Genomic DNA, 25,951 nt, shown 5'->3' on the forward strand with positions numbered 1-25,951 from the left:
AGGACAATGAAGGGGATTGAAGGTGAGCACAGGGACGAAGGTGAGTGTAAGGGGGCACAGATGTGCAGAGCAGGATGAAGGTGAGCACAGAAGCGATGAAGATGTGCAAAAGGGGATGAAGGTGTTCACGGGGAGCCCTGGCCAGCTGGGGACGGGACGGGACAGCAGCACCCTCAAGCCCCGGCCCGAGCCCGGGGCCGCACCACGAGGCTGCCGCACGGAGTAGAAGGAAGAGGAGAAGGAAGGTGAGGAAGGTTCATAGAGAGCGCTCCTAGAGACTGGGCCGAGCTGAGCTCCAGGGCTGCCCTTTCCCAAAAAAAACTCCCTGCAGAAGGGAAGTCCCGCGTCCTCGCCGCCCCGACGGGGAGGTCGGGAAAGTCGGCCGGCAGGAAGGGCCGGGAGGAGAAGGAGGAGGAGGAGGAGGGCGGAGGGGGGAGAAGGAGGAGGGCGGGGGGTAGGAGGAGGGCGGGGGGTAGGAGGAGGCCCGGCCCGGCCCGGCCCCGCCGCCTCCTGATTGACTCCCAAGTTTCTGCTCCTCCCTCGCCTGAACTTTCCCGTCCCTGCGCCTGGCTCTGTGCGTGGACCCGGGAGCCCGCCGCGCTCCCTGCATTCCTGTCGCCCTCTCCGGCCAGGCCCCGGCTCCGGTCCCGGCCCTGGTCCGGCCCCTGCCCCTATCCCGGCATCCGCGGCTGGCTCAGCCCTCCGGAGCACGGAGCAGGTAAGCGCTCGCCGGGAAGAGACTCCCAACCCCCCTTCCTCCGCCTCCTCCTCCAGCCCCTCCTTCCTCCCGGCCCGTAGCCCTCCGCCTGCACCTAGACCTGGCGGATGGCTGGGGTCGACGGGGTCGCACCAGTCCAGTACCTCCTCCCGGGGCTCCCGCCCGACGGCCCTCGATGGGGTGTGTGCGTGTAGGGGGCACAGCCGAGGTGTTTCCACTCTCACCGTCGGGTGCCCAGGCTCCCGCCTCGTCGGGGTTGCGCTGCCCCCGCACCGGTCCTCCGCCGGGTCCCCATGCTGCAGCTTATCCCCGGGGTTACAAAGGGGCCTTGTGCCCGTACGTCGGGAGCGTGCGGGGCGGGCACCGGCCGTTAAGGACACCGATACTCTGTCCTGGCCGAAGCCCCCCGGGAAGCGGCGTGGAAGGGTCCCCGGTGAGGTGTGGGTCACACGTGTGTCATGCTACATGTGTGTTATACGCATGTAGGGGATGACCATACACTGTATGCTAAACACTTTGTGCCTCGTCATAAGGGTGCATTGCTAACAAGGCAGCAATTAGATGCATAATTTTCAGCAGTGTGTCATCTTTATTATTATTATTATTATTATTATTATTATTATTTTATTTTTACACCCTCCTTGGGTTTGGGGTTGTTTTTTTCCCCTTAACCCCCTTGGAGGGAAAATAAGGCCAAGCCCTCGCAGTGCCACCCACCTCCGCCCTCTGAAACCGCTCAGGCCCTATACAATGTGTTTGGGTTCTAACGCTGAGAAAAAAAGCAGAGTTTGGGAAGTAACCAGCTGGAAATAGTACCGGCGGCCCTGCTGGGGCAGCAGGAATCCTGAGCCTCTCACTGCTGTTGGGTGGTTGGTATGGGGTGGCAGGGGAAAAAGTGAGGATAGAGATTTTGGGGGTTTTTGGTGCTTTGCAGGGAGCCAGGACAAGCCAAGCTGGGCAACCGTCCCATCAGCAAAGCGATAATCTCCTGTGTCAGGCACACCAGGGTATTTTGGGCTCCGGCATCCTCTCTCCCCTCCTATCGCTTTACCCCGCGCGGGTACGTGCGTGTCGTGAGTCAGGGCATTGGCACAGCCTGGCCACCCTGGGGGGCCTTGCCAGTGAGGCTGCCAATCTCCCCCCACAGTATTGAAGTGCTCATAATAATGGGTGGAGAACTGGAGTTTGCTAGGCTGGTGACCCCCCTCCTCATGCATGTACCTGCCCAGGGGGCTCCATAGCCCCACAAGCCCTTCCCCACACTCTGCTTGGGTCATTTTCCCCGGGAATGGAAGGAGGAGGGTCCCCAAAGTGGGCAAGGGTTGAGGGCTCACCATGATCACGCAACAGTGAAGGCAGGAGAGAAATGGGAGGGAACTTGGACCCCTGCTGACAGGGCAGGTGATGGTCACTGTGGCAGTGCCCCAGCACTTTCCCACCAGACAGGACAGGCACAAGTGTCCTGTTGGAAGAAGGCACTGGATTTGGCCCTGTTTGGGTGTGCAAGGCCAACATTCCCATGGGAATGGACTGCAGACGGCTGTGGGGTGAGCAGCTTCCCCTCCCAGCTGAGTGATGCAGTGGAAGACATTCCTGTCCCCCAGGACCTCAAGCACCCAGCTACCTCCCCAGGGCTGGCATGCAGCTGGCACTGTACTGGCTTTTCTACCAGAAATAACCCTTTGAAAGCGGTGGGCTCCAGATGCCTTGGGTAAATGGCACCCAGGTATTTCAAGGACCCTTGTCCTGACGGGGGTGACTGCAACACTGGGGGACAAGTCAGAGTGGGAGGATGCTTCAATGGGGGCATTTTGGACAGCGTAACCCTTCAGCAGTCATCCCACGTCAGACATCCCTTTCCTGCAAAGCAGAACCCTCCAGCCTCCAGGTCCACCAGTAAAAGGGACTTGTATCCATTTACCAGTACATATGGTCGCTATTTATCATGATATCAGAAACAGCATCTCCTTTTAATCACCGTTTAATCCCCATCTCGCCACCACTAAATGGGTTGGGAGGCGAGTCCCGGTGGCCCTGGCACTGTGCTGAAGGAAGAAGCCTTTTCCTGGTGGTGTGTGAGCAGGTCATGGCACTGAGGAGGTGGGGATAGCAGTGGTAATCAGCTATAATTAAGGTATTAAAAAGCAAGTAACCACGCAACTCCTGTCAAACACGCAGAGAGCACTAGGCTGGTGGTAGGTGAGCTCAGTGTGGGACTGGTGGAGGCATGCAGCAGCCAGAAAGGTGATAAATGGGCAATTTTGGGCTGTTTGTTGGGAAAAAAATGTGTTTTCCTGCATTAGTACCTCTTCTTCTGTCCATGGGAGTGGAGAATGGAGAGGAAGAGAGGACAAGGGGCTGCAAAACTCTAACCAAGGGTGCTGCTGGGATTTACATGGCAAGAGCCATCCTGGGGCTCTTTGTGGGGTTGGCATCCCTCCATCCATCAGTGAAGGGGTTGGATGCTGTCCAAAAACTGTCCCATCTCTAGGAGCTTTCCTCTCTTATTAAATCCCTGGTGGCAAATGCAAGTGCCTGGTGAGACTGCCACAGTGTTTACCTCACCTTGGACACTGTTGATGGATGGCATATAACCAAATACCCTTGATTTTGGGAGCTTCCATCCATGGGGGATTTGCTGGGTGGCCAGGCCATGCTCTGAGCTGATCAGCTGTTTGTCCAAGGTGTTATCTGGGGTTGGGGCCAGGCTAGGAGCCACGGTGGCTGAGCCCAGGCACCTGTGTGTTGTGGTTGGGGCAGGCACCTGAAGCGCATGGGAGTTTGCTATTGCCACCATCACGTGGCAACTTATGAAATGTTTTTTTGGAGGGAGGGAGGGAGGGAGGGAAGGTAATGATGGGCTGAGCCAGTAGAGCCATGCCCTGCACCAGCCTGCAGTGGACACACTGCAGGAGCAGCCCCCCTCTGTGATAACACATGTCCAGATCCTGCTGCGGGTCTGGACATGCTGTTACAGCTCCCGGTGCTTCGGTTTTCCCCGCCTGTGAAATGGGAGCAAGGGGCCCCAGCAAAACCTCCTTATGGTGCTGGTTGGCCACTCTCCTGCCTACGGTAGTGGGAAGCAGGGGGTCACGCAATGCTAGCTCCCCATGGAGCTCATTGTGGAGTTTCCTGATGAGCACACGTGGAGCGCTTTGGAGGTGACAGGCCAGGAACCCCACAGTCTTGTTCCTGGGGTTGGAAGCTGGTGGCCTTGTGGTGACAGTGTTCACGTAGGGCTCTGCAGCCAACAGGATCCTGTCGGCGAAGGGTTTGGAGGAACACTTCATTTTACAAAGCATGTCCCATCCAGGCAGTGCAAATCTCAATGGAGCGTCCCCCCACCTGGTTCCAAAGAGATTCAATGCTCCAGTGTTCCCAGTGTCCCCCATAATGTGCCATGAGACATCAGCAGCACCAGAACCGAGCGTGTGCCACCTCCCAGGTGGGCACTGGGTGTGTCACGAGTTGTGCTGGGTCGCAGCTGGTTAAAGCTGACCCAGGAGCTCACCTTCAGCCACCCTCCTGTGAGCCAGAGGCACAGAAGTGACTGCAGCAAGCTTCAGGGCTGCGCTTTTCCCTGGGAGAAGTAACGCCGGGAAGTGCTGCCTCATGGGTGGCAGGTGAGGTGCAAGTGCCAGAAGAGGCTGGTTGTTTCCCTTCCCCCTTGCTGTGGGGGGATCAGTGCAGACCCAGAGTGTGTGCTGGCAGAGCTCCCCTGGCTGCATGGTGTGGCCGGTAAGGGGACAGCAGAGCTGAAACTGATCTTAGGAGGTAGGCAGAGCCTCATGGGGAACAGCTGGCTGGAGGGAGGTGTTGCGCCACAGTGGCCCACAAGCATCGAGAGTGAGCACTGGGGGTCCCTAGGTCTGAAGATGCTGCTGTGGGCTGGAAAGTGGGCCCTGTGTTGGCAGCCCAGTTTTCTGCTGTGAGGAAGAGCCATGCCACTGCTGATGCCCTGACTGCTGGAGGGGTGATGGGTCTCAGGACACACACAAGGGCAAAGCCCCAGATACCTGGACTCGGGTTTGCATCATGCAGAAGGTGGGTGAGCCCCATGCTGCTCTGTGCCTCAGTTTCACTGTGACTGTCTCGCCAGCGCTCCCCCGGTGGAGTGCAATGGAGGCAGGAAGACTGGCCGGGCTCAGGGATCCTCGCCTGGGAGCGCCAAGCCTTATTATTTCCCCACAACTGTCTCCTCCTCGCTCCTTGTAAAATTAAATCCAGCTGTTCACAATAGCCACTAACTTCTCTCCGGAAGATGTTCAAAGTTTACAGACGCGGAGTGGCGCGGGTGCGTGGAGGATGGGCTGCCGTTCCCATGCCAGCTCTTTGCTGCCTGCCCTTCCCCCAGAAGCAGCCAGTCCCTACCTCCCCCCCACTGGCTTAGGCAGTTTTGGTTTAGGAAGAAGTACACCCGCATGCAGGCATGTGAGCCCCCGACCCAAGGGAGCGTCAGGCTTTTATTAGCAAGATGATCTGAGTGCTTCACAGTGTAGGAACAAAGGTCTGGTCCAAGACTCTCCTTTTCCATGCCCAGCTTTGTGCCTGCATGCTTGGTGGATAAGTTGGGCAGGGTCCTCCCTTGGTGCTTGCCAGCACCTGTGCCCAGCTATGGCATGAGTTTGGGTTCCAGCTCTCGTGTGAGGCGGCTGCTGTGCCCTGCTCGCAGCCTTACCTGGGTGGCATCACAGAGCAGAGGGTCAGGGTCCAGCTGGTGTTTGGACGTTAGTGTGCTGAGCAGGGGGCTAAGACACCATGCAAGGTTCTCTGGCGCTCTTGGGCCATCCTCCTTGCTGGAACTCCTTCTTTTAACAGGAATACGGCCTTCATGTATTTTTAGCAACTTTCCTCCCTGAGAATTCCAGAGCAATTTTTCAATCTGAGGGAACAGGAATCACTGTGCACATTTCCAGCCCTCTGCTCAGGCAGTGGTGAGAGGCGCTGGGAAAAGGCAATTCACTGCCATGAGCTCCTGACATGCTCCTGGCATGCACAAGGATTTGCTTGCTGGGACTGTCTGGGGTGGTGGCAATAAAATGGTGCTAAACCAAAATATGCCTCTCTGAGAAAAATGACCAATGGAGTTTGTGCCAGGCAGCATGTACCTGCTATCGCAGCTCCTGCAGGACCTCAGCTTCGCACCTCCTCAAGCTTCTGAACTTGTTGCAAGAGGGCAGGGAAGTATTCCCCCTCGTAGGGGTACAGTGGCCAGGTGACAGTTCCATGTCACATTCTGTCCCAGACTCTGGCAGCCAGGGGCATCTCCATGCCTCAGCTGGGATGGTAATACCTGGCAGCCCCCCTGCCCGGTGTCTCCGGTGCCGATGCCCCCCAGTCAGTTCTTGCACCCCCCAGCCCACTGGATTTCTCCTGGTTGGAAGCTGGGAGTGTGACACTCAGTGCTAACCCTGGGCTCTGGCGGGTGCCGCAGCGCAGGCAGTGGGTGCAGCTGCTGCCCAGGCAGGGTTGGGTTTCACGGGGGTGGAGGCAGCCGGGGGCGTGTGTGAAATTCATTTCAGCCTTCCTCCTCCTCCTCCTCCTCCTCCTTCACCTCCTTGCCTGGCAGCCAGTGTCCCCTGGAAGATGTTTTCTCTGGCCCTGCTGCAATGGCAAAAAATGTGGTCAGCAGTACCTGGAGCTCCTCTGTGGAGGCATTTCTCCTCTCAGGAGCAAATCTGAGGGCTGCTGGGATCCCTGAAATGCCTGGCTGGCCCAGATGGTGGGACACCATCCCACTGCAGGCACAGGACTGCCTGGCCTAGCCTCCCCCAGTGCTCCCCTGACAGCAGTGCCCCTTAGCTTCCCCTTGGGACAAGCTGAGAGTCCCTGGGGACTCAAGACTTATGGGCTGTTCCAAGCTCATCCACAGGGGATGTTCAGTGGGAGACATTCTGGAATGGACACATTTTGGCACAGAAGCAAAGCAAATTCAACGGTTCCCAGGGGGTGCCGTGTCCAGCACTGGCTGTGCCATGGGCCACTAGCATTGGGGGTGTTGTGGAACAGCATGGCAGTGGCCCATCCCTGGCAGACGACTCCAACCCTGTTGTTTCCATCCAGCTCGTTTCATAACACAGAGAGCAATTAATGCTGTAAAGCTTTCTATTTATGCGCTGCTGGGTGAAACGCCCCGTCCTGGCTGGGCAGGGCAGTGTAATTGGGCCAGGGAGGCATGCTGGGTTACAGTGTCCGTCTGTCCTCTGCCCTCAGGTCTTGACCCTGGAGGCTTGAGCAAAACTGGCTCAGGTCCTCCAGAAGCTGAAACCCAGCTCTGCTGCCCTGCCAGGGCTGGGGAAAGAGGAGGGGATGGAGGTGTTGGTTTGAATGCCCGTGGTTCTGCTGTCAGGAGGGAACTGTGCCCTGGGTTTGCCCCATCCCCTCTCTCCTTCCTGACAAAATATTTTGGGGCAAATCACTCACATTTCTTCTTTGTTCGTCCACAGCCCTTTGGGATGAGGGGTCTGAGCATCTCTCAGCCGCGTGCCACTGAGTGAGGACCAGCCACATCCCTGCCAGGTCAAGGCTCAGGGCTTTGCTGGGATCTAGAGAACAGCAGGGGTCCAGCTAGAGCTGGGGACCATGTGCCCAGGCAGCCCTGGCAGTTCTTCAGACCCTGGTGGGATGCTGCCACATGGCCTCCTGTGGTTTTCTCACTCCGATTGCTTCCTGAGCTGCCCGCCAAGCCGGAAGGGACAGGAAGCAATAGAGAGGAGGAAATTAGTTGGACTGTCTCACGGGGAGCCAGCCCAGTGCATGGGGAGCTTCGCCACTGCCTGGGTCCCCAGACTGTGCTAGGGGACCCTTTTGGGAAAACATGGCTGGTCCTCCCTCCCTGGCAGAGGTGCAAACCTGGGTGGGAGAAAGCCTGAATGGCCGCCCTTCTCTCCCAGTTCCCGAGAATCCCTCAGCACAGCGAGAGTTGTTTGGAAGAGGAGCGCGATATAAACAAGCCTCGTTCCACTGCCCTCCCTGCTGTGCCGCATCTTGCTCGGCTGCTGCCACCCGCCTTGATGAGTTCTAATTGTCCCTGGGACAGCCTCATGCCAACCAGGATGGTGGCCCAGTGGGAATGGGGTAGGGTCTGGGGCAGGATGTGGGGCAGGGTGTTCCCAAAGGGTCTCTGGGCAAGGTGCTAGGGATACAGGACTCCTGCAAAGAGCAAGAGAAGGGATGTAGGGTCATCCTCAGCAGAGCCAAGAGCATCTGGCTCTGTGCACTGCACTGGGGTTGTCAGCAGACAGAGCAACATCTTCCCTGGTGTGTTGTGGTCTTGCTGGTGTCCCTCAGGAGATCCACAACTTTTGGGTTTCTTTCAAGGGTCTCTGCAGAGCTGGTGGCTGTGTGATGGTGTGGGCAGCATTCCCTCCGGTCGTGTCACCAGGTGAGCAGAGGCAGCATATCATGGACATTGCCTCCAGCCAGCGCTCCCCTGCCTGAAATGAGAAGCACAGTAATGAAGGGCTCTGCCTACAAATCAGTGCCTGGAGTCAAGGCCCCAGCCGTGCTCTCACTGAGCCCCAGTATGCCAGGGCATGGGGGCAGGAGCTGAGGTGCCTGGGAGTCTTGGCTTTGGAGTTTGCTCAACTGGGGTCTTGCAAAGCCATCCCTGGTGGGGGGCTGCACCCGCAAGACCAGAGAAGATGGGGCCTTCTGTCCCACTCACCCCTGGGGCGGGTGTGCCACTGGTCATGGTGACAGTGCAGGGGTGATAGTGGCCTCACTTGTTCCCCTTGCGGGACTGGCACTGGTGGCACTGTGCTAGTGCGAGGCTGAGTACTGCGCTGTGCCACTCCTGCCTGGGCTTGTTATGAGCTTTTATCCTTTTGCCATGGGGTCTGGGTACAGGGGAGAGGGAGAAGGACTGGATCACCCTGGGCCCCCTGCATGGGGAGGCAGGATGGAACCAGGGTGCTGCTGGACCCCCACCCTGCCTTTGCATGGTTCTTTGCTTCTGCAGTGTCCCTAGCACCTTTATCTCCCAGTGTCCTCCTCTGTGAGCTGGGGGAGCCCCGGATAAGAAGGAGATGCTGGGGCTGCTGTGCCCCATACATTGTCCCTCCACATAGTGCCAGCAGTCCCCCTCTTTTGCAGCAGATGCTGATTATCATGTCCTGCATCCCAGGCGGTTTGAGGGGATGCCACCCCCACCCCCTGTCCCAGTTTAAACAGGACAGAAGGGTTTGGGGCAGTGTGAGGGCTGCTGGGGCTGTGCCTCGTGGCTACACCACATGGGACAGTGCTTTTGGGGCTGACCACGCTGGGGTAGAGGAACATGCTGTCCCACCAGCAGCATGGGACAGGAATGGAGACGGTGCACAGAGGCTTTGCGGGGGTGATAGGCACCTTTGTCATAATGTCCACTGTGCCCCCAGCCCCAAGTGCTCCCCCATGCCACCCCAGACACCACTGACCTGATCTCTATCACAGCTGGTTGTGCTGGTCCCAGCAGCAACTTGCTCCTGGCCTTGACACTTGTGCCTGGCCCCTGCGGGGCACCCACCACGCGTCTCTGACCACAGCCGTTGCCTCCGAAGTATTTCCTTCCCCCCACCCACCAGATAACACTCATCTCCCTAGCACCCCTCCCTCTCTGGAATTCTCTTTGCTTAAAGAAGCTTCTTGTTGCTTTAACAGGGTCTCCCACCCAAACAGCTCTCCCATCAGGGCAGCTGCCTGCAGCCCTGCTGCCTGCTCAGGCCCTAGGTCTCCCACGCGTCCCCCGCAGTGGTGCTGGGGCGGAGCTCTGTGAGCTCGTGGGAACACCATCCCGTCTCCTGGCGCAGCTCAGTCCTCGCAGGGAGATAAGGGCTGCCCTGGAGGCATCCTCCCCTGCCTGCTGCGGGCACTCGTCCTGCATCCGCTAGGGGACCTCACAAGGGTGCAGCCCCCTCCATCACCCTCTAAAGCCGTGGGCTAGAGTGTCCCCCTCAACAAAGGCAGGATACAGAGGGACGAGCTGGATATGGGGACGCCCTCCTGGCACGGGTGCGTGAGCATCCCCAGAGGGGGGAAGCACCGCTCTGCTCCCAGGATCAGTGGTCCTGGGATCCGATCCAAAGCCTGCAGAGATGCCTGTGCTGTGGGAGGGGTCTTCCCGCCCTTGTCCCTAGGGAGCAGCCGGGAGGCAGGAGCAGCTGACGTGTTTTCCGGCAGGTCCGGTCCCCTCCCTGCCCGGAGCAGGTCTGGCCGCGGTCTCTCCACCGGCCGTCCAGCCCTGCCGGTTCCCTAATTGCTGCTGTTTGTGTTTTGTAAGGGGCAGGGTGGAGTGGCACTCGGCCGTGCCTTGCGTCAGCGCGGTGCATGCACCCTCCCTCCAGGAAATCCAGTGTCTTGGCCTGGCCAAAAGCAGGTTCGGTGGAGGAGAAGGAGGAGGAGCTGCTTCCTCGCACCTTGGCCGGGGCCCCAGCACCACCCTCCCTTCTCTCCCAGCTTCCCTGAAAAGACTGGGATTTCCCTGCTGGGATGGGGCAGTGGGGTGGGAGGGGGCTGAGGACCTCCTAGAGAGGGGAACACGTGTGCTGCAGACAGGGTGTGGGGACAGCCATCACCCTGCCTGTGCATGCAGTTCCTGGCACAGGGATGACGACCCAGGGCACTGGGCATGTTGCCTGCAGTGGTGGAGCCAGCCCCATGGTTTTGCTCTCAGCCCTATAGCTTCACTCTTGGCCCTAATTGCAGTCATCAGTTAGGGAGGGCAGGGTCCCTGCAAAGTCAGCCCCTGGCACCAACTCTTGGGGCTTACCCTTCTTGGGGTGAGCTGATGGCAGTCCTGTGGTGCTTTGGGGTCCTGGGATGCTGCTGCGTCCTGGGCTGGCACTGGACTGTGGAGTCCCTGACCACTGAGGTATCTTGAGGCTGGGTGCTCCTGAGTTGCCATGGTGCTGGGGGGTCTGGGGCTGCCATGGTGCTGCTGTGGGGTCAGAGGCCACTGTGGGCTTTGGGGGCAACAGGGTCTTGGCCTGCCATGTGCAGCTGAGTCATCTCTGGTTTCCATATGTCTGAGGGTTCGTAGGCTGTTGGGGGATCTTGGGGTGCTGTGGAGCAGCCAGGGCTCAGCACCCATCCAAAGCAGCTGCACCCCAGTGTAGGTGCCCCACTGGGATGGAGCCCTGATGTGCTTGCTGGGCTGCAGAGGGGTGGGGGGAGTGAGGGTCCCACTGGGGCTGTCCCCACGTGCCACCCATGCCATCCCTGCCCAGTGTCTGGTCCTGGTGTCCCCCCACCCTCCTATCCCCAACACCCTGCTAGGTTTGGACAATGCATCCCTCCCAGAGGCTGCCCCACAGAGCGCCCCAGCAGCAAGCACAGCGCAGGCTTTGTGGTGCCGCAGGCCCGTCCGGCACTGCTGCCGCCATCCCTCCCTTGGCTGGCTGGCTCGATCCTACAATCCAGTTCTCCTTATTTGGCCACAGTGCTCGGCAAGAGGGGGAGCGGGAGCGGGGGGGACGCGGGCAGGGACGGGCAGCGGGACCGGAGGAGCTGACATCACATCACGACGAGGGAGAGAGAGATGGGGGGGGGGGTTAGTTTCTTTTTTTATAAAAGGAAAAAAAAAAAAAGCAAGGCCTCAGAGTGTACTTGAGCCAGCGGGCTCAGCAGTTCCTTTAAAAGGAGATGTCTGTGTCGGAGACCTTTGTACACTCCCAGCCCGTCCGGGAAGCACGGCGGCGCAGGAGACACCTCTCCACTCTTCTCCCACCGCCGCCAGCTGCCGCCAAACATGTTATTGCAAAACACTGAAACGATGCACTGGGAGCCAGGCAAACGGAGAAGAGGAGAAGGAGGAGCAGAGTTGAAGGCTCTCCAGCATCACCCACCAGCTGGGGAGGGCCTGGGGCCCCAGCAGAGCATCCTCAGAGTGGGGGGCCTCTCCCAGTGCCAGGGGTAGGGCTGCCGGACGGCTCCAGCCACCTGGTTCCTATTAGTGGGGTCTGGCTTGGAGCCACCCAGCATCTCCCTTCAAATCCCAACGCTGCCTTTGCCAGGCATGGTGGAACGGGGATTTTGGGGGCTGGGGTTGTTTTTGGGGCCAGTTTTGTTCAAGGAGGCTACTGTGTGGCAGTTGGTATTGGTGTGGGGTCAGGGTTCACAAGCTGCAGGGCTGTTGCCACCCTGTCCCAAGGTGTCGCCGATGAGCACCCTATGCCCAAGTTCCTTGTATGGATAATGCAGTAATCAGGCAGTTTTCTTCCCAAACTTTATTTGGGTGGATCCTGGCTGGTCACCTGTGGCTTGGATTTGGGGGAAATCATGGCTCTGCCCCCAAGGAAAGCCTCTTTGTCTCTGATGCTGACATCTAGATGCTGCTCCGGGTGTGAGTGGGGACAGGAACAGACCTGGGACCACACTGTCACTGCAGCCCCATGCCCCCAACAAGGGTCTCTGGGTCTAACAGGTGTCCCCTGTGTTCCAGCAGGTTGTCGTGTGTCCCTGGGGGCTCAGGGTCGGAGCCCAGAGCAGCCAGCACCATAGCGTCCAACAGCTGGAACGCCAGCGGCAGCCCCAGGGAGGGGCGGGAAGATGGCCAGGATGGCATGGACAAGAGTCTGGACAATGATGCCGAGGGTGTGTGGAGTCCGGACATTGAGCAGAGCTTCCAGGAGGCGCTGGCGATCTACCCACCCTGTGGCCGGCGGAAAATCATCCTCTCAGATGAGGGCAAGATGTATGGTGAGTGACAGGGGCAGGATGGAGGCAGCAGGCAGGGCACTGAACTTCTTGCCAGAATGGGGTGGCTTGGGCTGAAGTAAAACCTTTTGCCCCAAACCCACAATGGGTCACTGCCCTTGAGCACCCCCTCCCAGCCCCGAAAGCAGCTTCTCTGGGTTCATCTCAGAGCTGGACTGGGGAGGTGGCAGTGACCTGCGTCCCCTCCCTCTGCACTGGCTCTCCCTCCCGCTCCCTCCTTCTCTCGGCCCTGCCGGACTGACTGGTTTGGTGAAGCCGTCAGGCAGGGAGGGGGTGAGGACAGGGAGCTGGTGCAGGACTGCAGGGGCAGAGGCAGCCCTAACCCTCCTGCTCCTGTGTGTCTCCGCATCGCTCCCCAAACCTTCCCCAGCTGGACCCGGTGGTGAGCACCCTGTGGCAAGGGTCACTCACCCACCCTGAGCCATATGCACCCCGCTCAGTTTTTGGTGACGCTGTTGGCAGCAGCAGGGTTAGTCAGCCCCACTGGGGCAATGATTTTGAGGGTGTCTCAGCCTAGTTTCCAGTGTCTCCCAAAACACTTCTGTCTTGGTGACTCTGCAATTGGGAGAAAGAGGATAAGGATGGATGATGTAGGCACGAGGTAACACTGACATGGGGGTGCATGGTGCCACCAAAGAGCAGTGGAAGGTGCAATGGTGTCTCTATCCCTGCCATGGTAGGGGCTGGTCCCTCTTCTCCTCTCCCTCCCAGGCTGTCACCCCCAGGGCTGGTGACCTCAAAGTCAGCAATAGGCTGAGATATTACCATCACCCTGTGGTGACCCCAGGACTGGGGCCAGCATCTCTGTCCCCAGCCTCCAAATACATCAGGATGCTGCTGTCAGGGCAATGGCTCACCCACTGCCAGTGGAGACGAGCAGAGGGGACGCAGCTTTGTGGAGAGCACTATGCCATTGTCTCTGTCCCCATGCCAGCTCCCTGTGCTACCCTGCTTGCCAGGGCCCCCAGCTCAGCACCAGGGCTGGCAGGTGGGGGGTGGGGGGAAGCACAGAGCTTCCCAAGCGGGTGCATTTTTCGGATTTCTCCAGGAATAGCTGAAGTGCCTCCGGGAGCCTGGCCCCGAACAGCACACCCCAACCGGTTTTTCCAGCCTTTTGGAGACATCTGGCAGCTGCTTAAAGAGGCAGCAACCCCCTCCGGCCACCTTTCATCTCTCCCCACCTTCTCCAGCACCACCCCGCTGGGATTCACAAGACCCCTGGCTGATCATACCAAGTTTACCAGGACCCCTAGGGTCACTGGAGGCAGAAGTGATGCCAGCATGCGACATAAGGGTGTGCCAGTGCCACTGCTCTCCTCCACCACCCCTCTTTTTGGGGGTCCATGGCCACGCCAGCCCCTGCCCCACTGATGTGAGATTGGCAAAGCAGGTGGGAAGGAGCTGGGGAACCGGGACCCAGGGCACACTGGGCCTTGCTACACTCTGCTGCCTGATGGGTTATTTTTAACCCAGCCTGTCCAACTGGTTCATGTGGTGGTGTCAGGGGAGAGGAATTTGGGGAATGTGGTAATTTGGAGGAAGACATGCCCTCTCAGGGGGAATGGCACGGTCTGGATGAATCACAAGGAAAGAGGACAGGGCACGTGGATACAGGGATGGCTGCAAGGGTGTAGCCTAGGATGGCCTGGGCATGTTGTGAGGCAGGATGGGTGCAGGAGATGCTGGCCCTGGCTGCTGGGCACTAGGTGCTGGGCTGGCACTGCCCCACTGGGTACTTGAAGGCACCTACATTTCTTTCCCATATTTTTTCCCCATATTTCTTTCCCATGGGCAGGGTATGGGAGGGACAGGGTGGGACTCAGGAGCAAGGCATGCAAAGGGAGATGCTGTGGTGCTCAGTGAAGGTGTACCCCCAAGCTGGAGCTCAGCACCAGAGTGCCTTGTCAGCACCTTGCTGTGGGCATCGCCTCACCTGGGCACCCTTGAGGACCTGGCCCTTATTAGGTGGTAATGAGGCCAAGCACTGGATCAGGCTGGATGCTGGAGGGATGGGAGCTGTGCTCAGTGCTAGGGTGCCACCCTGGCTGTGCAAGGGGTACCCCCATTGCCGTCCACCCACTAGCTCCTGCCTGGCGTGGGCACCCCAGGGTGCAGCCATCCCTGCATGGCACCTGGCCCTGTCTGTACTCATGTGTGTGTCCCCCCAGGAGGGCCCAGTTGCTGTGGGGCTGGGAGGGGGCCAGTTGGAGTGGAAGAGGAGAGGGGAGTGTATTTTTTTTTAAGGGATTTTTTTTTATTCTTTTAAAGCTGAAACGCGCTCCAAGGGCATTTCGACAAGTTCCAACCGCGACCATCTGGTCCATTAAAATAAATCTGGCGTGTCTAGCCGCTCCCGTGCGCGGGGGCGCCGGGGGGGCGGGCGGCGGGGCCGGGGGCCGAGACCGGGAGAAGAAAGCTCCCAGCTGCTCTGACGTTTGAACGTAGATTGGCCACAGCTGGCCCCTGAAATGTGGCACAAAAGCAACTTCTGCTTCGAATTAGACCAGGACGTTAGGAAATACTGGTGGAAAGGCCAGCACGGCTTGCAAACGGAAAGCGGGGTGTTGGGGGAGCAGCTCGCGACCCCTGCGGGCAGGGCTGCGGCGAGTGGGTTCATCGGCTCCGAGGGGGCTCCAGTTGAGTTGGGGTTTTGGGGGGTCTGTGTTTGGGACACCGCTGTAGTCCCTGGTGACTGTCACCTCCCTCTAAGCCCCAATGTGTGGGGCTGGCAAAGCCGATGGGGTGGGGGGCACAGGGTGGGAGCGCTGTCCTGGCCGCCCCCGTGTCCCCGAGGCCGCCCCGAGCCCCGACACTGCCACGGCAGCGCCACCTCCTGGCAAGCGCCTCCCTCGCCTGGCCGGGCGGGCCGCGGGCGCTGCCGGGGCTGATGCCCCCGGCTCTCGTTTCCCGGGGCTGACTCGTGGCTGTGCCGGCAGGTCGTAACGAGCTGATCGCCCGGTACATCAAGCTGCGAACGGGAAAGACACGGACGAGGAAGCAGGTGAGGTGTTGCTCTGCTGTTTCTCCTGGGTTGGGCTCAGGATGGGACGGGAGGGGTGCCAGGTAAGCCCGAGGGGGAGCGGGTTTTCCTCCTGCATCCTCTGTGTCCCCTCCTGGAGATACCGTTGCTGCCAGCAGGCCCCCCATCATCTGTAAGGAGCTTCGCCTGTGAGCACAAACCCCCTCGGGTTTGCTCTCTCCCAGCATGCCCTGAAATTGGTCTTGTAGGAGCAGGCAGCACCCAGCCCCCTGCCCGGCTGGGGTCACCCCATGGGTGGTAGGAGCCGTCATAATCTCTATCCAGGCAGTGTATGTGTCTGTGTGTGTTGGCATGGGTCTTTGCTGCTCCTCCTGGATACGGAGACTGTTCCTAGATCTGCCTCTTGCCAGGCTTTTTACCACCTCTGCCAAACACCACAGCGAAGGCACCCCCGGGCTGAGACCAAGGCATCCCCAACTCAGCCAGGGATCCAGGGACTGGCTGTGCAGGACTGTGGTGCTGGTCCTGGTGGGGCCAGAGGTACCACAGGACCCTTTCCCCAACATTGCTACCCTGCACTGTTGGATGCTGGGGCAAACAGGGATGCTGACAGGGCAGGGAGCACACAGTGGCCACACTCATCCCTGGAGCCCTCACCTCACCAAACATGTCTGAGGACCAGGCTGCTGCAGCCCTCAGTGGAACATGTCTGTTTGTCACATGTCCAGTGGCTCTTCTCTCCCCTCCATGGTGCCCCTAGCCAGGAGCCAAGCCACTTGTCCTGTGGCAGAACTGGCAGAACCAGTGGCCTTGGATGCTGGGGAGCATCTCCCACCATAGGGAGATGGATGGGTTTGGGACACTTAGGCTGGGACTGCCCTGTGCCATGAGTCCCAGCAAGAGAGGAACACTGGTCCCAAGGCACTGGCGGTGACATTCCTCCAGGACTTATGCTGGAGGGAGAGGGACCACAGTCTGGCCACTGTCCCTGTGTTTAGACCAGTGCCAAGCAGCACTTTATTTCTGGCTTAAAGACATAGCTGAGCCCCCCCTCCAGGGGGGAAAGGTGCAATGCTCTGGAGGGACTCAGGAAAAGTACAGGGGAGAGTAGACGTGGCATTGATCCCTCTGTGTGCTCGTGTCCTGGACAGCCCTATGTCTGTTCTTGGACAGACTGGCACTGGTGTGAGAAGGTTCATGAAGGTTCTTCCTAAAATCAGCCCCAAAGCCTGGTGGGTTGCCGGATGCCAACTGCAGCAGCTTTACTCCAAGGAGCTTCACCCCAGCCAGGGGGGCACAAACAAGCATCAACCAGTGCTCCAGGATCCCGCTCAATTTTCCTTCCTCCAGCTCGTGGCAGGTGCAGGACCCTCAGCATCTCCAGAAGCATCACCCTGGCAGCAAAAAGTGCTCCCCCATTTCTCCACACTCCCTTCCCTGGGGACAGCATCCCACCCTGCAGGGGGAACACATCTTCACATTCTCTGTGTTTTCCTTTCCGAACGGCATGGCGGGCGCTAGGTGTCCAGCCACATACAGGTTCTAGCTCGGAAGAAGGTGCGGGAGTACCAGGTTGGCATCAAGGTACGTTGACGCCCTTGCCCAGGTGTCTGCAGCGGTGTCTCTGTGAGCATGGGCAGCCCCTCTCCTTCTTCCTCCTTTCCTCTGGTTGACGGCTCTGCTGTTCCCCCTCTCCTTCTGCTCTCTCTCTGCAGGTCTCTAGCCACTTGCAGGTTCTTGCCCGACGGAAATCTCGTGAGATTCAGTCCAAGCTGAAGGTACGCGTCCCCTGCCTCGCTGGCCCCCCCCTGCTGACGACTAACACCCTCGGCTCTGCAGTGTGCTGCTTGCTTCCCTGTATTACCTTCCTTTTTGGTGTTTTATTTTTCTTCCTGCTCACTTGGCTTCTAGGACCAGATGGTCTTTACAGGTGTCATTGTGGGATGCCCAGAGAGAAGTGCAAGGAGGGGCAACAGAGCCTTTCCCTTTCCTTCAGGAGGGTGAATTTGTGTGCCAAATCCCCAGGCAAGGACTCTGCCATGAGGAAACGTGGTTTAAACCCTCCTCCAGTGGTGTATGAGGGCTGCCTCCTCTTTTGGGCCATGAGGGGTTCTCCCAGGAGGGGAAGGACTCCCCAGAGCAGCCAACGAAGCAAAGTGAGGTTTAAGCAAGGTATGCAAAGGCCCACTCCCCTCCCCAACTGAGACCTGACCCTGCTCAGGACAGCTGCTGGTGGGATGTGGGCCGAAGCAGGGGGATCATGGGGTTCCCTGCAGGCTGCCAACCCAGTGGCTTGTGAGACACCAGGATGGGAGTATGGTGTACTCAGGGATGCACATCCCAGGGGCACCTCAGGGATGTGCATGGCAGCAGGTCCAGATGGGGCCATGCTACCAGGAAAAGAGGCACAGCGGTGTCAGGGCAGTCCATGGTTCCAGGAGCCAAGGGAGCCAAGTGAGGAAAAACTGGATCATCCTCTCTCTCTTCTCTGGTTGGCTTTTCTTTCCTTCCTTCTTTTCTTCTTTCCTTCTTTCCTCCTGACTGGAGCCCAACTAATCCTTCCATAACCATTCCCTCCGAGCTTTGTGCTGGCAGTGGGGAGGGTGATGATGGGGGCCATAGACAGGCCTGGGGGCATCACCAAAGGACCGTGCCCTGTTCAGGTTGGACACACACATGGTGCAAGGTGGGGCGCAGAGCAGTCCCCACTGCATGACTGCCCACTGGGGACAGCCGGCTCCTGGGATGTGCCTGACTTAATCCCTGTACCATCACACCAGGGAACATCTCCTTGGGCATCTCCACGGGTGATCTGCCGCCTTGCTGGGTGTGTGGGAGTCCAGAAAACCTTTCAGCCTGCTGACCTTGAGATCCCAAAAGCATCACGAGCCCCCCCTGCCCTGGGTGCTATGTCCATCTCCAGCACTGAGGCTGGCAGCAGGGGCCACAGAGTTGAGAGCGAGGGCCACCATCAGAGCTGGAGCTGGCATTTTTGTCCTCAAAGCTTTAACAAGCTCCAGCTCATGCTGCCTGGGAGCTTACCAAGCTGTGCCCTCCAAAGCCCTTCAGCAGGGACCCCAGTGCCCCATGACTGAGTTACAGGAGGGCTCCCACAGCTCAGGAGGGTTTGATCTTCTGGGAGAAGCCAGGAGATGGCACCTGAAACTATTCTGGGAGAAGCCAGGAGATGGCACCTGAAACTATTCTGGGAGGCTGCTCTGCACTTGTATGTCTTAAACCCAGCTCCCAAGAAGGGCAGTCAGGGAGGTGAGGGGGGCAGCAGGGTCAGCAACAGCAGAAGCCTTCACAACAAAATAACATAAAATAGAATGAATAGCTTTCCTTGCTGCACAGCACAGTGCAGGGCAAAGAGAGAGCTGGAGGCAGCAGTGACCTCTGGGGTCCAGGGTTGGAGACCCATGTCCACGGTTGTGCTGTCTATCCCCAGGCATGCTCCCTGCAGGATTTTGGCAGGGAACAGCCGGGACAGAGATCCCCCTGAGCAATACTCTGGGGATACAAAACATCCTTTCCCAAGATTGGTGCAGGCAGCCCTCTGCCCTCACCCAGCACTGTGGGGTGGAAACTCCCTTTCATGAGCAGTATCTGTATTTTTGAGCTGCAGTCATGTGTGTGTTCATACTCCCGGCATGTGGCTGCATGCCTGTGCTCCCACCCTACCCCAGGTGAAAATAAATGAAGCATTGATCCCTAAGGAAGGTTCAGAAGAAAAACAGAGGGTGTGCACTGGGACCAGCATGCACATGTCCTGTCAATGCAAATGGAGGAGCAGCCTTGCCCAAGGCAATACCTGGGAGTCCTTGAGCCCTGTGCTCCTACCCAGCAGTGCTGTGACCTCGAGAACAAAAGGGAGAAGGAAAAATAATTGGCCTCCTATATAAATGCACACACGGCAGGTGCAGGTGCCCTTTGGCAGTCAGGGCAGGATCTGGCTGCTCTTTTTCTATGTGCCCTGGCAAGCATTGAGGGCCCCTGAAGAGGTTGTAGAGGTTATTAAAGAGCCAAGAAAGGCATAGGCCTGGCTCACCTCAGTGACTCCATAAAATAGTGTGGGACTTTGGCATCCTGTTCCTGGTGGGATTAAGCCCAGGCATAAATGACCACCGTGTGCGTCCCCTGGTGACCAACCAGGTTGAGGGGTTCACTCCCCAAATCTGTGTGATGCTGTGATAAGCTGGGGTTGGGAATACCTGACTTATGGGGAGGTGCACACAGTACCCATAGGCTCCCACGACGCTCTAACCTTTTTTTTTCCTTTCTTTTGTGGACAGGCCATGAACTTGGTAAGTTGAGCTTGAGTCTGAAATACCTTTTTGTTCCCCATTGCCTTTTGACCTCTTTCATGGACGGGCAACCCCAAGGGAGGGGGGTGACAGGGGTTGGGAGGGGGACGGGAACGCACATCTTCCAGACCCATCAGCTTTTGCCCAGGGAGCATTTTCAAGCTTCAAATGTTAATTAAGATGGGTATATTTGAGAGAGGGGTGGGGGGATCCCTCTGCCCTCACCCCTTGGCCAGGCTGCAGGGTTGGCTCCTAGCTTTGCAAAACCTGTCAGGCACAATTGGATTGAGGGAGCTCAGTCTGCCCCTGTAACTCCCACTACCCTCCTGTCCTCCCTTTTGCCTCCAGGACCAGGTCTCAAAGGATAAAGCTCTGCAGAGCATGGCTTCCATGTCCTCCGCGCAGATTGTGTCAGCCAGCGTCCTGCAGAACAAGCTCAGCCCCCCACCTCCTCTTCCTCAGGCCGTCTTCTCTGCTGCCCCCAGGGTGAGCACAACCCCATGCTCCCCCATACAGGGACACCCCAGGGCAGGGGGGGCATGAATCCATGTGCATGAGCCACACAGGACAGGGGGGTGATCAACAGCCATCCTCAGCCATGGTGGCAGTGCAGGTGGGGAAATGGGGGCTCCCTGCTGTTTGCAGGAGGTGAGGGGAATTTGGCTGGGGCGGAAAGTGAGAAGCCGCTGACTTTTCCCTGTGCTACTTCCCCAGTTTTGGAGTGGGCCTATCCCAGGACAGCCTGGACCCTCTCAGGAGTAAGTATGAAACCCCTCCACTACCTGGCGCCAGGCAGGACCCCACCTTGGCAAGGGAGTGGGGCATCCCAGGCTTGGTAACCTGATGATGCTCTTTGCTTTCCAGCATTAAACCGTTTGCACAACCAGCTTACCCCATCCAGCCACCCATGCCTCCATCACTAGCCAGTAAGTCATGTCATTGCCCCCTTGCAGGGAACCCTGTGCCCCTGCTGGGTCATATTTGTCCCATCCCCACCCATCCACGGTGCTACCTATCTGAGGCTCCTCCCCAACCTGATGGGAGAAAAGCCTGAGTTTAAACCTGGCAAAAAGCCCTGCAGTGAGCAGGATCCTGCTGCTCCCAGCCGGGCCCCCTCCAGTCCCTTTCCACTCAGAAGTAGGACTGGCACATCCTGTGTTTTAACCACCCTGTGGGAAAACCCTCATGCTGGGAGATAAGAGAGAGTGGGAAATGCAGTGAGGACAGCAGCACCATGGCATTTCAGGGGGGACTCACCCCACTTCAGAGCTGTCCCCCATCCCCATGTCATTCCCCCTGCCCCAGGTTATGAGCCCTTGGCTCCACTCCCACCAGCTGCCTCGGCTGTGCCTGTCTGGCAGGACCGCACCATCGCCTCCGCCAAGCTCCGGCTCCTGGAGTACTCTGCCTTCATGGAGGTGCCGCGGGATGCTGAAACGGTAACATATCCCCTCCATGTCCCCACTACCTGTGGGGGATGGCACACACACCTGTGCTTGGTGGCATCTTGCTTTCACCTGATCTCTCATTCTAATGTCCCCGGTCCCTACAGTACAGCAAACACCTCTTTGTGCACATTGGCCAGACGAACCCCTCATACAGCGACCCACTGCTGGAGGCTGTGGACATCCGCCAGATCTATGACAAGTTCCCTGAGAAGAAAGGTGGCCTTAAGGAACTCTATGAGCGTGGGCCCCAGAACTCCTTCTTTCTCGTCAAGTTTTGGGTATGATGCTGGGAGGATTAGGATGGGAAGGGTCATCCTTGAGCCACGGGCTTGTTGCAGGTTGGATCCCCTGCCAGCATGAAAGCTGCTGTCTCCTGTCCCCATCGAGAGCTGGGTGTGGTGGTGCCTAATGGGACCCTCTCTCCCCTCATCTCTCCAGGCTGATCTGAACAGTACAATCCAGGATGGGCCAGGGACCTTCTATGGTGTCAGCAGCCAGTACAGCAGTGCAGAGAACATGACCATCACAGTATCCACCAAGGTGTGCTCCTTTGGGAAGCAGGTCGTGGAGAAAGTGGAGGTGAGTTCCATGCCCTGCTGCATCAGGAAGGGGTACGAATTGGTCCACAGTGGGTCCTGGGATGGAGAAAGCCCCAGAGCTTGGTGTAGGGCATGTGGCTTCATACCTGGCCATGGGTGGACCAGAGAGGACATCACAATGTCCCATCTGGCCACCACCTGCCCATACCTACGTCCCATGTGACAGCTGCTCTCCCTGGCTGTCCCCTGCAGACGGAGTATGCACGTCTGGAGAACGGACGGTTTGTCTACCGCATCCACCGGTCTCCCATGTGCGAGTATATGATCAACTTCATCCACAAACTCAAGCACCTCCCAGAGAAGTACATGATGAACAGTGTCCTGGAGAATTTCACCATCCTGCAGGTACCTCCACTCCTTTTCCAGGGAATGTTTCCCACCGCAAGTGTGGAGCCTGAACTCACATTGGCCCTACCGACCCTGGGCATGTGCTCCAGCAGCTCAGATACTCCTGGCTGTGCCTTAGCTCACACAGCCCCTGAATTCCAGGGAGCAGATCTTGATGGTGCAAACAAAGTGGCTATGCCTGAGGCTGGACAAGTCTCCCAGATAATGGGGAGCAAATTTTTCATGGTGCAATTAAATAGGCTGTGCCTGAGCCAGTTTGCCTTCCCCAAGTAATGGGTAGCAATTTTTGATGGTGCAAATGCAGTGGCTGTGCCTGAGCCCATGCAACCCTCCCCCAGACAACAGGTAGCAAATTTTTGGTGGTGCAATTCAGGCTGTTCCTGAGCCTGTGCCCTCCCCAGTCCCCAAAATTGGGCAGTAAATATTGATGGTGCAATTAAATTGACTTTGCCAGTGCCTGTGCAACCCTACAAATAAGGGGTAAGAAAATTTTTCATGGTGCAAAGTGGCTGTGCCCATGCAAATGAGCCCATGCAACCCCCTGAATAACTGCATCTGCCCACAGCACTCCCCTAACATGCTCTGCTCTGCTACAGGTTGTTACGAACAGGGATACCCAGGAAACCTTGCTCTGCATTGCCTTTGTTTTCGAGGTCTCCACCAGCGAGCACGGCGCCCAGCACCATGTGTACAAGTTAGTCAAGGACTAGGGGCACTCGGGGACAGGCAGGGGCACAAGGGGCATGCAGGGGAGGGAGGGGGCCATGCAGAGTAGCCGCCCGTGCCTGTTGCCTTGTGAGAAGTCGTTTGAAGAGAGAAGGAGGAAGAACAACAATAGCCAAAAAAGACTGACTTGTGATTGCAGATGTTTTCTACTTAGGAACAGTTTTTTTTTTTTTTTAAAAAATGGAAAAAAAAAAAAAAAAAAAAAAGAAGAATGGGAAAAGAAACATAGGCAGAAAGAAACCTACATCCGGTGCTGGATGGGGAGAGACCAGTCCTTGGTGTTGCTGATATAGGCCAGGATCCCACCGTGCCGTCACCAGCAGGATGTCGGAGCAGAGAACGACCCTTCCTTTCAACCTCTGCCCTCACTCAAAAGAAGTCCTGGTGGAGAAGTGGAGAGGAAGTGAACACAGATGGGCTGGAGGAGGGGGCATTGCACCAGGTCTGGTCCAAAACTGATTGGCATGGCAGCAGCAGCATCATTGGCATGGCTTGGCAGAGCCAAGGTGGCAGGGGGGACCTGGGGACGGATGTGCAAGGCAGGAGCAGGGCAGGGCAGAGTGGAGGAGGGGGACATTGCTGCCTCCGTGAGACTGGCAGCCAGGAGCTTCTCTGTGCGCAGTTGGGGCATGGGGAACCAGTGGCAGTGAAGGCATGAGGGCATCGACAATGCAAACCGTGTTTTTTTATGGCTCTTTTTTTTCCCCTTCTTTTAAGTTAAAGTGCTTTTTAATACTTTTTAAAAGGACACCATGCTTGTAATCAGGATGATGTAACTCTGCAGTGCCTGGGACTCTGCCCCATGCCGTGCTGGTGACCAACAGAGGTGACAGCAGAGTTTGCTGGGTTGGAGGCAACAGCGGAACTGCCAGGCACGGGGAGTGGCTTGTGTAGGAAGGCTCAGGATGTTTTCGTCTCTGGCTGGTTTTTGTGTGGGATCCCCTGAGCTCTGTGTGCACTTTCAAGGATAGCGCTTGGGGATGGCCCAGGCTCAATGTCCCTGCTGTGGTCACTTACTGAGGAATCATAAGTAGAGAGCAGTGAGGGCAGATTTGCCTGATTTATTTTACATATATACATTTTCCTTGTTTCGGTTCTTTTTTCTTCACCTTTTTTGCCTTTTTTTCTGTGTTGACTGCTGTGGATTGCTCTGTCCACTTGCCTGCATCCTGTGGGAAGTGACCAGAGAGGTGGCTCGTGCAAGGAAAAGCATATTGAGCAACGCAGGGCCGGGCTGTCAGTGAGCAGGATTTAGGACAGAGAGGGGACAGAGAACAGGAGGGATGCCAGGATAAGGGACTGGGTCTGCTTGGAGGTATTTTTGTGGCTACAGCCCAAAGTAAGCCAAGGCAGCATGCCCAGTCCTGAGGCTGCGACTGCAAGAACAGAGGCTGGGAAGAGCATCCCTGAGGTGCAGAAGGGGCACAGAGAGACGAGGTGGCACGGAGCAAGGTGGCAGGAGGTTGGCAGGGGGACAGGGAGCCCAAGGTGGCCAGGTCTGGACAGGTTTTTCGTGTTGGCAAGGGAGGGAGGGTGGCAGGAAATGCAGAGACCAGTGCTGCAGGGGAGCGGGAGTGGTTTGAGTGGGGCTGAAGCCCATGATGGGAAGACAGGGCAGGTTTAGGCTCAATGCTGCCATGTGCAAAGGAGCAGGAACAGCCTCAGAGCCCAGGAAAGTGCCTTGGCTGCCACTCTGATGCCATGTCTGGTGAGGCATAGGGACTTTGACCTCTTGCTGCTGGGAGAAGACACCCATCCCTGTGGGACAGGGTGTCTGCCCCACGCCCAGCTGAGGGCTCAGTGGTGGGACTAGACTTAGGCAGCTGCAGTGACTGGGGCAGATCGAGCAGGGTGGAAAGAGAGGGAAAAATCCAAGGCAAGGCACTGGCATCCTATCCCAGTGCTGTACTAGGGCTGCCTAGCTGAGTTCTCATATGTAGCATGTTTGTTGTTTTGTTCTTTTTTTTTTTTGTTTTTTTTTCCTCCCCTTTCACTCACTGATTTAAAACTCTGGGAATGAAAACACAAAACTCCCCCACCATTAAACACAGGTGTGCCCCACTCCCTGCCCCAACCAGGGACGAAGCTCTTCATTAACTGGACTGGTTTATGCCTCCACCCCTTCCTGTATCCCTGTATCCCTCCATCCCGCCTGCACTGAGCCCCAGGGTGTGCACCCACACCCCAGGCACACGCTGACTGGTGCCCCCAGCAGCCCTGGCCAGGGTTTAGCCAGGATCCCAGAGACACTTTCTCAACTTCCCCACCTCCCAGTCCCTCTGTTCTCCAGTGTATTTATGAATTTCACATGAAGTACTGTTTTATTTTTTTAAAGACTTTGTAAAGCTTACCAGGGTTACAATCACCATTTTTAGAGCTGTGTCAGTCCACAATGTTAAAAATCCAATTTTTTATGTATTATATTTTTTGTGTATTTTTTTTAATCCAGCTGTGATGGGTTGTATCATATATTTGTTGTGTTTACTGTATCTGTCCAACTTCAAAGAGAGGAGACTGTGGAGCTCCAAAAAATTACAGTCTGCTAAAAAAAAAAATTAAAATTATTTGTTCATGGGTTGGCTCAAGTGCTTCTGAAGTTAATATTTTATTTCTTGGGGTTTTCTTCAACAACCAGGACTATGAAAGCTTCTATGTCCCATGAAACCCCATGGCTGGGTAACGTTTCTCCCGGGACCCCCTCTCCCGGCACCAGGATACCACATGCAGCTGTATTTTGCTCTGATTTGAATCACTGGTGCAGGGTTTGCTTGGGAAAGGTCGGCCAACTGCACGGCAGACGCTTCCCTGCAATTCCCCACAGCATCACTGGATTCAGGGACACGTTTTAGAGGTCACACTCTCGCCCACGCCAGCGGCAGAAGGCTGGTCTGTCCCACCAGCCAGCAACACCCCTCGAAGCCCTGCTCGTAGTGCCTCGGCTGTTCGGTACACACACCCCGTTCCACACACAAGGGACAGAGATGACGTATTTTAACACCAGCTGCTTTTCCCCGTTCTGCGAGACACCCGTACCCCAGTGTTCCTCCTGCATCCCCCAGCGCCCCCCACTACACCCACCGCACGTCGGCCCCGGCCCATTCACCGACCGCTGCACCAGACCCCCCCACCCGGTCCCA

At 57.5% G+C, this 25,951-nt stretch overlaps 1 protein-coding gene across 7 annotated transcripts; it reads left to right on the top strand.

Annotated features, from left to right (window-relative positions):
- Nucleotides 1–574: 574 nt before the first annotated feature.
- TEAD3 (TEA domain transcription factor 3) lies at nucleotides 575–25,393 on the top strand. Of its 7 annotated transcripts, none has more exons than XM_050327007.1 (13): nucleotides 575–718; nucleotides 12,135–12,391; nucleotides 15,346–15,410; nucleotides 17,105–17,167; nucleotides 19,682–19,693; nucleotides 20,042–20,179; nucleotides 20,408–20,451; nucleotides 20,558–20,619; nucleotides 20,999–21,132; nucleotides 21,246–21,419; nucleotides 21,580–21,720; nucleotides 21,933–22,085; nucleotides 22,685–25,393. In XM_050327007.1, the coding sequence occupies exons 2-13, from the start codon at nucleotides 12,256–12,258 to the stop codon at nucleotides 22,796–22,798; spliced, it is 1,236 nt and encodes a 411-aa protein (XP_050182964.1). In that variant the 5' UTR covers nucleotides 575–718; nucleotides 12,135–12,255; the 3' UTR covers nucleotides 22,799–25,393. The 7 variants fall into 7 exon arrangements, with proteins under 7 accessions (XP_050182964.1, XP_050182961.1, XP_050182962.1 ...); XM_050327004.1 differs by adding an exon at nucleotides 16,911–16,973 and having other exon boundaries at nucleotides 21,933–22,796; XM_050327005.1 differs by adding an exon at nucleotides 16,911–16,973 and having other exon boundaries at nucleotides 12,138–12,391; nucleotides 21,933–22,796.
- Nucleotides 25,394–25,951: the final 558 nt, after the last annotated feature.

The sequence above is a fragment of the Myiozetetes cayanensis genome, unplaced genomic scaffold, assembly GCF_022539395.1.
Source record: "Myiozetetes cayanensis isolate MyiCay16 unplaced genomic scaffold, myiCay2020 scf32, whole genome shotgun sequence".
Taxonomy (NCBI): Eukaryota; Metazoa; Chordata; class Aves; order Passeriformes; family Tyrannidae; genus Myiozetetes; species Myiozetetes cayanensis.

Bases quoted from the DNA above. Each gene is read 5' to 3' on its own strand.
- TEAD3 (XM_050327004.1), top strand. From the start codon at position 12,256: ATGGACAAGAGTCTGGACAATGATGCCGAGGGTGTGTGGAGTCCGGAC. The intron at 21,420-21,579 runs GTATGATGCTGG...TCATCTCTCCAG, and splicing joins TCTTTCTCGTCAAGTTTTGG to GCTGATCTGAACAGTACAAT. The intron at 21,721-21,932 runs GTGAGTTCCATG...TGTCCCCTGCAG, and splicing joins AGGTCGTGGAGAAAGTGGAG to ACGGAGTATGCACGTCTGGA.